At 44.2% G+C, this 14,715-nt stretch overlaps 1 protein-coding gene across 1 annotated transcript in view; it reads left to right on the top strand.

Moving 5' to 3' along the window:
• The window catches only part of LOC124717029, a 57,607-nt gene that overhangs the window by 19,981 nt on the left and 22,911 nt on the right, over nt 1-14,715 (top strand). The window contains exon 5 of the mRNA XM_047243685.1: nt 12,804-13,154. Within this exon, the coding sequence (XP_047099641.1) occupies nt 12,804-13,154 (351 nt within the window). The remainder of the gene's footprint in view (nt 1-12,803; nt 13,155-14,715) is intronic.

Below are 14,715 nucleotides of genomic sequence, written 5' to 3'. Positions count from 1 at the left end.
TCATTCCATGTAAACACAGCCCATACCGCTATGGAGCCACCACCAGCTTGCACAGTGCCTTGTTGACTACTTGGGTCCATGGCTTTGTGGCATCTGCGCCACACTCGAACCAACTGATATCGTGACTCGTCTGACCATGCCACGGTTTTCCAGTTGTCCAGGACCCAATCGATGTGGTCACGAGCCCAGGAGAGGTTCCGCACGCTATGTCGTGCTGCCAGTAAAGACACGTCGGCAGTCTGCTGGCCTAGGCGATTAACGCCCCATTTCGCCGCACTGTCGTACATCCCATATCGATTTCTGCGGTTATTTCGAGCAGTCTTACTTGTCTGTTAGCTGTGACAACTCTACAGAAGCGGTGCTGCTCTCGGCCGTTAAGTGAAAGCTTTGGCCACTGCGTTGACTGTGCTGAGAGCTGGTGCCTGAAATTTGATATTTTCTGCACACCCTTGACACTGTGGATCTCAGAATTTTGAATTTCCTAACGATTTCTGAATCAGGAAGTCCCTTGGGCCTAGCTCCAACTGTCAGTTCCTGTCGTGGAGTCATAATCACGTCGGAAACCTTTTCACATGAATCACGTAAATACGAGTGACTTGGCGAGAAATCAACTGTCTCTTAATAAATTTTTGAATTTAACTTTTGAGTCAAAAGGCTTCAGCACTGCCCTTTTATACCTTGTGTACGCGGTACTACCGTCATCTATACACGCGCACGTCGCTACCCCGTGACTTTTGTCACCTCAGTGTAACTATCAGTCTTGACAATGTTCATTATATCACAGGTAATCACACGGTTTTAACTATCACCTCGAAGGAAGGGAAAAAGAAGCATTAAGGCTTTCAAGTCCCGTCGGCAGCGGGGTCATTAGAGATGGAGCACAAGTTCGTATTACGAAAGGTTGTGGAAATAAAATCAACTGCGCATCCTCAAAGGAACAATGCCGGCACTCTCCAGGCGCGATTTACAAACCTAAATTTGGAATTGAACCATCGTCCTTTGAAATACATTTCCAGTTGTGCTAACCACTGCGCCCCCTCGTTCAGTCCAATTATCACCTAGAAAAAATTAAGAACACATTTTTTCTTCTTTTTATTGTTCATTTTGGTGCGTTTCTGCAGTCCCAGTACACAGTGAAAACTGCATGGCAAAGTGTCGTATCACATTATACAAAGTGTGTCCGAGTTCTGTTAGGACTGTGGCTATGGAAAATAAAAAAACGTGAATTATGTTCAAAAAATCACTGTATTTTTTCACAATACCCCTGAATCAATACAGAGCTGAAATCTTTTTAATGTTTCTCGAAATGATCATGTAGGCCTTGCTTTGGAACTGCGTTTACTCCTGCAGTACAATTTTTTTTATGTCCTTTCATTACCATCTTCAATTTGGCGACCAATCTCTGGTACCCATCGCCAGAATGCGGTCCCCAAAGTGCTCCTCCAGGACATCAAACACTCACGTGCTTCGGTGGGGTCGAGTTCCGTCTTGTTTGAACCACATATTGTCGAAATCAGGTTGGTTGGTTGGTTGGTTGCTTTATGGGATTGAAGGGACCAGATTGCTACGGCCATCGGTCCCTTTTTCCAAAAAATTTAAACACCCAAAAAGAATAAAAACGAACAATGGAACTTCCTGGCAGATTAAAACTGTGTGCCCGACCGAGACTCGAACTCGGGACCTTTGCCTTTCGTGGGCAAGTGCTCTACCATCTGAGCTACCGAAGCACGACTCACGCCCGGTCTCACAGCTTTACTTCCGCCAGTACCTCGTCTCCTACCTTCCAATCTTTACAGAAGCTCTCCTGCGAACCATGCAGAAATAGCAGTCCGCAATATCCTTTCTTTCAGGAGTGCTATTTCTGCAAGATTCGCAGGAGAGCTTCTGTAAAGTTTGGAAGGTAGGAGACGAGATACTGGCGGAAGTAAAGCTGTGATGACGGGGCATGAGTCGTGCTTCGGTAGCTCAGTTGTTAGAGCACTTGCCCGCGATAGGCAAAGGTCCTGAGTTCGAGTCTCGGTCCGGCACACAGTTTTACCTGCCAGGAAGTTTCATGTCAGCGCACACTCCGCTGCAGAGTGAAAATCTCATTCTCGACGAACAATGGAGATGACAAGAGACGACACAGGACAAGAAAGACGCAGAGAGAGACCAGGCAAAAGGAATTAAAATCGCACAGTGTGACAGTAGTTGGCCGACCATAGATACAAAAAAGGCAAAGCTATACACCTAGAAACACACGAAAAAAACCATTCTAAAGTCGTAGGCCAAAGGCCAGACTCAACACAAAAAAATGACAAACAGATCAAGTGATAAAAGCCTCCTGCTTGAATAAAACGCAAAACTAAGCGTGCCATGGCAGTGTCATCTGTTAAAAGGGCAGGGAGCATATCAGGCAGCGCAAACGTCTGCCTGAGCACAGTTAAAAGGGGACAGGCCAACAAAATGTGGACTACCGTCAAAGACGACCCGCAGCGTCATAGAGGCGGGTCCTCACGGCGCAGTAAATAGCTGTGCGTCATCCGGGTGTGGCCAATGCGGAGCCGACAAAGGACAACTGATTCCCTGCGAGTGGCTCGCATGGATGACCGCCACACATTCGTCGTCTCCTTGATAGCACGGAGTTTGTTTGGTGTGGTCAGGTTGCGTCATTCAGTGGCCCAAATCGCGAAAAAGTTGCGGCTGAAGACTGCTCGCAAATCGGTCTCCGGGAGGCCAATGACCAGAGACGGTCTACTGGTGGCCTGTTTGGTTGGTTGGTTGGTTGTTTTGGGGAAGGAGACCAGGCAGCGAGGTTGGGGTTGGGTTGTTTTGGGGGAGGAGACCAGACAGCTAGGTCATCGGTCTCATCGGATTAGGGAAGGACGGGGAAGGATGTCGGCCGTGCCCTTTGAAAGGAACAACCCCGGAATTTGCCTGGAGCGATTTAGGGAAATCACGGAAAACCTAAATCAGGATGGCCGGACGCGGGATTGAGCCGTCGTCCTCCCGAATGCAAGTCCAGTGTCTAACCACTGCGCCACCTCGCTCGGTTGCCTGTTTGGCCAGGGTGTCAACATGTTCATTGCCCGGTATCCCAACATGGCCTGGGGTCCAAAGGAAGGTCACTGAGCGGCCACCCCTGTAGAGAGCATAAAGAGACTGCCGGGTTAACAATACCAAAGGATGCCTAGGGAAGCACTGGTCGAGGGCTTGTAGGCTGCTTAAGGGTTCACTACTAATGACGTAGGACTCACCAGAGCAGGAGCGGATATGTTCAAGAGCGCGATAGATGGCAACCAGCTCTGTAGTGAATACGCTGCAGCCAACCAGCAAGGAGCGTTGTTGTGTATGGTCAACGTGAGCGTAATCGAAATCAGGGTCGCTTTGGATAGTTGGGATGAAATCATCTTCCAAAACCTTCAAGTACCGTTCGGTAGTGTAGGAAAACAATGCACCATTATGTGACACAGTGGTTTTCTGACGCAGAGGCTACTATTGTTATCAGATAAGTCTGAAAGATGAAGAATCGCGTAAAACTCAGCTACTTGTCTCCGTCCACGGAACACAGAAGGAAAAAGATACCGGCGCTCAAGTTGATCACGAAGCCTTCCAGAAGGGTTTCGACACTGTTCTGTACTTTCACTGAACGAATAAAATACGAGCGTATATAATATCGGACCGGTTTTCTGGCTGGTCTGGAGAGTTCCTAGTAAACAATTCCTACCCGTTTTTCAAGTAACACATCCTAATCAATGATCAGGTCAAAAGAGAGTATAATGCTCGTTTGTACAGAGTAAGTCTCAACCAAGTTAAACTTGTAAGTTGATGAACAATTAAATGAATTAAGATTACACTGAACCACTGGAAAGGTATCTCTTAGCAGTCAGTTAAATCCAAAATAAAGACTCTCAGATCAACACGAAATAAAATATTAAAGATAAAATAGTCACTGATAATCAGATGGCTGTGAAAAGCCACCCCGAAATGTGGGTCGGTTGCATTAGTAACCAACCTTATAATCGCAATTGAAAAACCACTGAACATTTATTTACGGTTTAAATTACAGAGTAACATCAATTAAAAATCAAAATTGCAAAGGAATGCCAGACATTCATAATACAGTACCCACATCATAAATCATATCTCAACAGGCTGGCGGAATACAGGATAAGTAAAAATGAAGGAGTCATCAAATTACACTCACAAACAAATTCGTACTAACAATTTACACACACACAGAAGAAACCAGAATGATAAATCTCTACGCCAGATTTATACACGATGGTCCACAGACTAAGCAGTTTACCGGTTAACCGTGAGCTTAGTAACTCGCATAGAAATTCTCCACTTGGGAAGTACGAAAGATGCGGAAACATTGAGGATGGAAGCAACTGGCACACGATCTGAAATTCAGGCTGAAGAACGAACTTAAATAAACGATAATTTTGAGCTGAAGGAACCATTGGGGACAATCACATCCATCGATGTTCGTAATGCAAATGCCAAATTGATATTGACTGAAAGAATCCTCAGGAAATGTAGTACATCCACAACGGTGGTATGTTACAAAACCCTCGTTCGACCAAAGTGAATACTGCTGGTCAGTCTTGAATCCATACCAGGTAGGTAATGTATCCGGTTCTACGGAGGTATCCACTAAAGAGGCAGGTAGTCACAATAACACAAGTTTATTTTCCTAACACAATGTTAACAAAATCATCAAAGTATTATGGAGGTAAAATTGCTTTAAGTACGAAATGAAACGAAATTCTTTCGCGAACGAACAAACAAACAACAATTCTTCAATGAAAAACAAACTTAGAGTTCCTGAATCCTAAACAAAAATAACTGAGTTTCTGATCATGTGGAATTAATCACTGCACTCTTTAAAGAGCAGCCAAATCTTAAAATCTGAATAAAGTTAAATTCAACACAAAGAAGTTCCCTCAGTGCTTGGATTATGAAAATAAAGTGCATATTCTAGTTTAAGTAGCGACAACAAAACACTTTCAACATATTTTTCAGTCGTAAAGCACAGGAAAGTACCGATGGTCCAACAGTTTAAACAGCGCTTAACTTCGGTGATCTGACGGGAAAAGATGTATCCACTGTGGCAAGGCCGTTGCCCCTACAGAATATAGATGTAGAGTAAATCGAAGAAAGACGAAAGTAGTGAGAAGCGGCAGAAATAAGAACAGCGAGAAGACGAAATTAAGGAATTTTTCTACCTAAGCAGCAAAAAAGCCATGACAGACGGAGCAAGGAGGACAGAAATAGCAAAGTTGCACTGGCGAGAAGGGCATTCCTGAATAAGAAAATTATACTAGTATTAAACATACAGTAGGACATAATTTGAGGACGAAATTTTGGATAATGTACGTTTGGAGGACAGGACTGTATGGTAGCGAAACACGGACCTTGGGAAAATAGGAATAGAAGAGAATCGAAGGACTTGACATGTGGTGCTACAAAACAGTGTTGAACATTACGTGGACTGAGAAGATAAGTGATGAACAGGTTCACCGCAGAATCGGCGAGGGAAAGAATATATGGCAAACACTGACAAGAAGAAGGGACAGGGTGATACATTTGTTATCACATCGGATCATGAGATTGAGGAGTAACTTCCATGATACTAGAGGGAGCCGTAGAGTGTAAAAATTTTACAGGAAGACAAAGACTGGGACACATACAGCAAAACATTGAGGATGTAGGTTGCAAGTGCTACTCTGAGATGAGAAGGCTCGTGGCGGGCTGCATCAAACTAGTCAGAAGCATCGATAGTCATACAGCCTCGAAAAGTCCGGTGAGGATAGAAGCACAAGTAAAGTCTTGGCACTATCTTTTCGGTTAAGAAAAAACTGTAGAAATTATACCAGGTCGCAACTAGCACATTGCCGATGACACTTAGAGTCCAAACGGAGGAGACGGTGTGCTGTCGCGGACGATGGTGGAGGAGTCCAAAGGGGAACCTAGTGGAGACCTTCTGGTTGGTTGCTCGGTACAAAGGAACTGCTCCGCTAACCTCGCGATCCGGCCTTACTAGCTGCCTTGAGTAAGGGATTAATGCAAGTCCAATTTAGTCACTTGACCCTGCAGAGGCAGGAAGAGAGTGCTACGTGAACGACAACCACCTTTGCCATGAACGCCGCGTCCTGCTCTGGGAGTAACTCTGCCGCGCCATCTGTTCCGTAGTGCGGGGTGCCGTCTGCGCCTGATGTCTAGAGCGCCACATCACAACGGTTGGTACACTGAAGCGCCAAAGAAACTCGTATAGGCATGCGTATTCGATTACAGAGATGTGTAAACAGGCAAAATACGGTGCTGCGGTCTACAACGCCTATATAAGACAACAAGTTTTTGGCGCAGTTACTAGATCGGTTACTGCTGCTGCAATGGCAGGTTATCCAGATTTAAGTGAGTTCGATCGTGGAGTTATAGTTGGGGCACGAGCGACGGGACACAGCATCTCCGAGGTAACGATGAAGTGGGGATTTTCCCGAACGACCATTCCACGAGTGTACCATGACTATCAGGAATCTGGTAAAACATCAAATCTTTGACATATCTACGGCCAGAAAAAGATCCTGCAAGAACGGGATCATGGACAACTGAAGATAATCGTCCAACGTGACAGAAGTGCAACCCTTCCGTAAACTGCTGCAGATTTCAATGCTGGGCCATCGACAAGTATCAGCGTGCGACCTATACAACGAAACATCATCGATACGGGCTTTGGGAGCTGAAGGTCCACTTGTGTACCCTTGACGACTGCACGACACAATGCTTTACGCCTCGCCTGGGACCCTCGACATCAACATTGGACCGTTGATGACTGGAAACATGTTGCCTCGTCGGAGGAATCTCGTTCTAAATTGTACTAGGGTCACTCCAAAAGATATTTACCCTATTTTTGTAAAAATAGTTTTCATTCTACATGTGCGAAAGTTTTACAGTGTGTAGTTACATCCTTCCCGATTGTTTTCAAACTTAGTTCAACCTGTTCCCGTGAGTGGCGCCAGCACAGCATGTCTTCAAGATGGCTGCTACACTTGACGTTCGTCAGAAGCAACGTACTGTCATAGAATTCCTGTGCTGTGAAAACGAGACAGTGGGAAACATCCACAAGAGGTTGAAAAAGGTGTACTGAGATGCTGCTGTCGATCGCAGTACAGTTAGCCGGGGGGCAAGCAGGTTACGTGATGAAAGCGGGAACGGCAATATTGAGGATTGTCCTCGCAGCGGCAGGCCTCGTACTGCACACACTCCAGACAATGTGCAGAGAGTTAACGAATTGGTGACTGCTGACAGACGCATCACAGTGAACGAATTGTCACGCTACGTTGCGATAGGGGAAGGAAGTTGTTTGCAGAATACTGAGTGTTGACGTTAAAAAAGGTTTGTGCCAGGTGGGTTCCCAGGATGTTGACAGTGGCTCACAAAGAAACAAGAAAAACGGTATGCAGCGAACTTTTGGAACAGTATGAGAATGGTGGAGATGAATTTCTTGGAAAAATTGTGACAGGTACTGAAACATGGCTCCATCATTTTTCACCAGAGACGAAGAGGCAATCAATGGAGTGGCATCATGCAAACTCACCCAAGGAAAAAAAAAATTGAAAATCACCCCTCCTGCTGGAAAAGTTATAGCTACGGTGTTTTTCGATTCCGGAGGACTCTTGCTTGTGGACATCATGCCAAGTGGAGTCACCATAAATTCTGATGCATATGTGACGACACTGAAGAAACTTCAAGCTCGACTGAGTCGTGTTCGACCACATCGGCAAAAGCAGGATGTTTTGGTGTTGCACGACAATGTACGGCCACATGACAGTCAAAAAACCATGGAAGCGATCACAAAACTCGGATGGACAACACTGAAACACCCCCCCCTTACAATCCCGACCTGGCTCCATGTGACTATCATCTCTTTGGGAAACTGAAAGAGAGGGTTTGAAGATGATGACTCCCTTGTGCACGCTGCCAAACAGTGGCTTGAACAGGTTGGTCCAAAATTTTACTGTGCGGGAATACAGGCGCTGGTTCCAAGATGGCGTAAGGCAGTTGAGAGGGATGGAAATTATGTGGAAAAATGAAAATATTGTTCCTAAAGGACGTATCTATACACTGTAACACTTTCAAACATGTAGAATAAGAGATGGATTTTTAAAAAAAAAATTGTGTGCATTTGTTTTGAAGTGACCCTCGTATCGAGTGGATGGACTTGTATGGGTATGAAGACAACTCATGAACCCATGGACCCTGCATGTCAGCAGTGGACTGTTGAAGCTGGTGGAGGCTCTATAATGGTGTGATGTGTGAGTGCAGTTGGAGTGATATAGATACGTCTAGATATAACTTTGGCAGTGGCCACGTCCGTAAACATCCTGTCTGATCAGCTGCATCCATTCATGTCCATTGTGCACTCCAACGGACTTGGACAATTCCAGCAGGACAATGCGACACCCCCTCACATCCAGAATTGCTGCAGAGTGGCTCCAAGAACACTTCGGCTCGCCACTAAACTCCCCAGACATGAACGTTAGCCGGCCGTGGTGGCCGAGCGGTTCTAGGCGCTTCAGTCCGGAACCTCGATACTGCTACGGTCGCAGGTTCGAATCCTGCCTCGGGCATGGATGTGTGTGACGTCCTTAGGTTAGTTACGTTTAAGTAGTTCTAAGTTCTAGGGGACTGATGACCTCAGATGTTAAGTCCCATCGTGCTCAGAGCCATTTTGAACCATGAACGTTACTGAGCATATCTGGGATGGTTTGCAAAGTGCTGTTCGGAAGCGATCTCCACGCCCTCATGGTGTTACGGATTTATGGACAGCCCTGCAGGATTCATGGTGTTAGTTCCCTCCAGCACTATTTCAGACATTAGTCGATTCCACGCCACGTCGTGTTGCGGCACTTCTCCGTGCTCGCGGAGACCTACACGATATTAGGCAGGTGTACCAATTTCTTTGGCTCTTCGGTGTAGAATAAACAGAGAATTACCAAAGGAGAGCAGCACATTCCTTCACAGATTTGTTTGGTAGGCGCGAAAGCCCAACGGAGATGATCATCCAACTCCAGTGGCAGACGCTGCATGAGAGGCGTGGCACATAACCGTGTCATGTAATTCTGAAGTTACGAGAACACTTGTTACTAGAACAGGTAACCTATATATTGAAACTTCCTGGCAGATTAAAACTGTGTGCCGGACCGAGACTCGAACTCGGGACCTTTGCCATTCGCAGGCAAGTGCTCTACCAACTGAGCTACCCAAGCACGACTCACGCCCCAGATTATGCTTGGTAGAGGCAAACCGTCACAGGAACATGCTGCCGAACGCTGTGGGGACAAAGTGTTGGGGAAATCTGTCCGTGAGGAAGCTTTTGGTACACGACAGTGCCCCACTTCATTTGCACAGGACACAGTAACACACCATACAATGAAGGCCGTCGTAGCTGGATGCTTTAGTTGCTGGAGAATCTCCCGGGCTGTACGGCCGTGGTCGAAGAAACTTCTCAGTTCTTAACGTTTCGTCCAGAGCTACGCTGAACACTTTCTGAGGTGCTCCTGCCTACGCTGAGTCTTGTTGGCTAAAGAGTCGGATATCGGAGAGTGACATAAATACTGTGCAAAGTGGGCGCGGTCGAGTTTACACGTGATCAGCAGAGACAATCTTTGCCAAACTTAACTATCCATTGTCGGCTGTCAAGGAGAAAAATCTACCGAGTCCCTGTCCATACATCACAGTGTTTCATGACTCCTCATTTTTTGCTGATATTGTCACTGTGCTTACACATCTGTTCGGCTTCTCTATACTGTCGTGGATAATAGTTTATTACAGTCGACAAAATTTTGGTCTTGGAAAACTTCATCATTTGCTGACTGAGGAGAATGCTCTGCTACTGCAGATTTTTCCGGTTTCCCTATTCGGCAAATACTTTTATTAACTTCCCATGGTTGGGATTCACAGTCATATAATATTTCTTAAAAGTCATCATAGTCGCCGTTGACTGTATAAAATATTTATTGTTACTGTTGCAGTTTCGGCCTTATGTCCATTTTCAAGTAACACTGCAAAGTTACATTCTGTCAGAATATGACGTGAGTACGTGTCGTCGTCAAAATGCAGCCATTTGACTGTGAGAGTTCCACAAGATCTGATGAGTACGACACTTACTACATCGTAGTATGGTGTTAAATATATACTGAACTGTCGTTGTTACCATCGTAGCGACTTAGCTCCACATGTTGTCAGTGCACCTGAATCTGTATATGTGATAGACTATTAGAACGATGGTAACATCGACAGTTCAGTGCATATTTAACAACATATTACGATGTAGTAAGTGTCGCACTCATCAGATCTTGTGGAACTCTCCCAGTCAAAAGGCTGCATTTTGACGATGTCAGATAGTTTTATATTCTGACAGAAAGGAACTTTGCAGTGTTACTTGAACATGGCCATAATGCCGAAATTTCAACAGTAACAATAAATATTTTATACAGTCAACGGCGACTATGATGTCTTTTAAGAAATAATTTTATGTTCATCAGTCTTGTATTCACACATTTCTTGGTGATTCTAACGTACACCTTTCCACAAGTGGCTCTGAGCACTATAGGACTTAACATCTGAGGTCATCAGTCCCCTAGAACTTAGAACTACTTAAACCTAACTAACCTAAGGACATCACACACATCCATGCCCGAGGCAGGATTCGAACCTGCGACCGTAGCGGTCGCGCGGTTCCAGACTGAAGCGCCTAGAACCGCTCGGCCACTTTCCACACGTACACAGAATCTTATATACTCCGCTTTCTCACAGAAGAGGGCATTTGTCCTTTCAGATAGGGGTGCTTGACAAATTTTCTTTGTTGGTCCAAAAACCTATCTGATGTCACGTTTTCGTAAAATCTTGCCGATCTGATCAGTTATTTGTTTGATAAAAGGGTGAGAACCTTTCTTTAATTTTTTTATTTAACACATTTAGTTCTGCAGGACCAAACTGAGGAGAAAATCTGTAAGATCATGGAACCTGTCAGTACATGAAATTACAAAGTAATAACAGATAAAATAAAATGTTTATGAACCCAAAAAAAGACAAGTCATAAGTTTATGTAAACGCAATCAACAATATAACACAGGAAGCGGCTTAATTTTTCAAGGAACTCTTCGATAGAATACGGGTGAGTCATGAGGAAACTGACCAGTTTCGATTTGAAAGCGCGTGGATTGCTGCTGTTTGTGGTAGGTTATTGAAAATGGATGCAGCAATATACTGCACACCTTTATACACAACAGTCAAGGAAGTGCGATCCGAATGCGGATTGGATTCTTGCCTGGTATTAACTGAGTGAAAACTGCGAATTCTTGGAAATAAGTTTATATTGTTAACAAGAAACGACAGTAAAAATGGATATATCGAGGCCAGTGTCATAATACACAGACTAGTGAACAGGGTTCGACAAGAGGTTCGCAAATTTACACCACTGAGTGCCCAAACTACCCGTTTCTGAGCCAAAAATATCCTTTGAGAATGGGAAGACTTACTCCAAAATATAATATCACGCGACATAAGCGAATGAAAATAAGCAAAGTAGATTACTTTTCGTGTCGAACTATCACTTACTTCAGATACCGTTCGAATAGAGAAAATGGCAGCATTAAGTCTTTGAACAAGATCCTGAACCTGGGCTTTTCCACGACAGTTTACTATCTATCTGAACACATGCAAATTTGAACTGTTCAGTTTCACTAATCATATGCTCGTTCTGTGAAATTAAAACGTCGGATTTTGTTGAATTGTGCCATAGAAAATGTAAAAAAAATGAATGTTACTGTGGTTTAGCGTTAATTTATTTTCTACAAGCCATGAACGTATGTCATGAATAGCACTATTTGAAACAGTGCCAATGTTGTGCACAACATCCTTTACTACCAAGCTAATGTCATCAGCAAACACAAATATTTTAGAATCGCCTGTAATACTAGAGAACATATAATTTCTATAAAAAAGGATCCCTGGGGCACCACCCCCCCCCCCCCCCATTTGACTGCACCTCACTCAGACCCCACAATCATAGCCGTTCTCAACACTGAGGAAATGTCCTTTTGCAGAATCTATGGGTAAGTTTTTATCCTTGGCAGGCGACAACTGATATTTAAAGTTTTCTCTGACAAAATTATCTTCGCTGATCATCTGTAAATTCGACAACGCCCACTTTACGTAGTATTCATGTCGCTCTCAGATGTCCGACTCGTCAATCGGCAAGACTCAATGTCGCCAGCTGCATCTCCGAAGGTGTCCAGCGCACGTTTGGACGAAAAGCCAGGACCCGAAAAGTTTCTTCGACCACGGCCAGACAGTCTGGAAGATGTCACCAACAGTCACAAATGCTGCTTCTTTGGCCCATCAGATTTGGCCTCGCCTCGCTGTATTCTACTGACATAACATCCAATGAGTTCTTTCTCTTTCCTTTGATGAAAAAACCATCTCACAGCAGGCATTTCAAGAATGACGACGAAATTATTTTCGAGGCTGAACGCTTCCTGAAGAGCGCAAATGCAAACTTCCACAACCAAAGTCTGCGCCAAGTCAACCATCATAGGGAAAAAATGTGTCGTATTGAAAGGTGAATGTGTGGAGGAATACGAACACCAACATTCATGGCTGCTTTTGATTTCTTTGATGTGATAACTGAAACTTCCTGAGAACCCCTTGAATTTGGTTAAAACTGCTCCAGTTATTGAGATCAACTCTACAGCATACATGTATTTTCATTTATGTAGAGTGACAGTAAATTAGTACCGTTTTATTCCTTCCAGGGAGTTACAGCGACATACTTCTTAGGTTCGGGGGCTATGACCCATATCCTCCCTCTGAGGAGAGTGGCAAACCATATGGAAAGGACGCAGCGAATACCACGGACGGTGGGCCAGCGAACTCTAGCTATGCAGCCAACACCACAGATGGCGAGCAGACAAACTCTAGCTACGCAGCAAACACCACAGGTGGCGAGCAGACAAACTCTAGCTACGCAGGCAACACCACAGGTGGTGAGCCAACAAACTCAAGCTATGCAGCCAACACTACCGAAGCTACGCCAACAAACTCAAGCTATGCAGCCAACACCACAGACGCTACGCCAACAAACTCAACCCAAGCTGGCTCTAAAGGTGCGTCCACAGAATGCGTTTTTTCATTCAACTTTGTGCGTGCACTTGGACTTCTAACAGAGCAAGCATGCGTATGTATTTGTGCATACGAAATTTGTTCAACATGGAGAGTATGCATCAGAACGCATTGCTTCCCATGCTTGTTAGGAGTCTCTCGCACTGTAGATGAAAGGCAGTTGGCGTCCAGTGTGTTCAGTTGTAAGTAAATTCAGATTACGCTTTAGGGTGATTTATTTACAGTTATGTATGGTGACTCCAAAGAAAACACGATGAAGTTTACAGACGGTTACAGATACAGAACGCCATTTCTATAGATAATTTGAATTAAAATTTGAGATATAATGGTCTGAGCGCCAAGTATTAACTCGACATTGGCGGGTACTAAAAATAAGATAAAAATAGATATTGTAAACAGTAACTTACAGCGCGAAACAGGAAAACAGGGAAGAAGACGCTTAGAAATTTATGAGAAATCCACATGGATACTGTAGACGAACATTCACACTATTGTGACATAATGTAACAGCAGTTGGGAAGCCTGATACAAGAACAAAAGAAAAGTATCGGATAGATGGAACTCCTCAACGAACAACTAGCAACGAAGGGCAGTGAGGATACAAACAACACACAGTCTTTGAAGCCGAGGTCAATGACATCCTCGAATTTGTAGAGTCTGAGGATCTTAATCTATGTGTAACTTTTTTCAATGCGTAAACAACGTTTTTCATAAAGTACGAACAACATGTTGAAAGTCACATAACGATCATGAACCGCCCTAAAGTATTTCTCTTTTTTCAGGGATAATCAATGAAATACTTCGTTATGAAACGCGAAAAAAATAGCTCAAACTGGTATACAGGTCGCCATTTACCAGCTAAAGAGATGTTATTGCTAGCCTTGTCGCTGAGAAATTGCATTACGCATAACAGTATCTTGCCTGGAGATCGTAGTAAGATTCCCAAGCAGAAGATCAAAATCTTGCTGTTACCTCTTTCCGAAATTTGCAAATAAATCGTCGCCGTCAGTGTGTGTATCCGGCATATACTACCTCTAATGATTACATACTGCCTTACCTTTAGTGTTTTTTTTTTAGCAAAGATTTCGATACATAGCACGCTGCTTGAAAAATAAGGCACATACGGAAACGACAGCGCAGAAGCACACACTACAATTTATCAATTTTTGCGCGTGCAGTTTTCCACTGCGACAGCGAAAGAGCAGAGGGAAAGTGGCATTTTCAAGACATACATTAACGTTTTTAAAGTCGAGAAGAATGACCCAAATGAAGCCAAAATCGGATCGTGTGTTCTATAAGCGACCTATACTGTAATTAATGGAATCATGTAACTTGTAAAAAAGTCATCGCGGGTAGCTCTAAATGTGCAAAAATGTAACTTAATGCAGATGAGTAGGAAGATCCATCCGGTAATGTTTAAACCTGTGAAGTTTGTATACAGTATTACTGGTGGCCTGCTCGACACGGTCAGGTGGTTTAAATATCTGAGCGTAACGTTGCAAAGCGATGCGACACGGAACGAGCACGTGAGATCTGTGGCAGGGA

The sequence above is a fragment of the Schistocerca piceifrons genome, chromosome 9, assembly GCF_021461385.2.
Source record: "Schistocerca piceifrons isolate TAMUIC-IGC-003096 chromosome 9, iqSchPice1.1, whole genome shotgun sequence".
Lineage (NCBI taxonomy): Eukaryota > Metazoa > Arthropoda > Insecta > Orthoptera > Acrididae > Schistocerca > Schistocerca piceifrons.
This window is presented reverse-complemented; position numbering and strand designations above follow the sequence as displayed.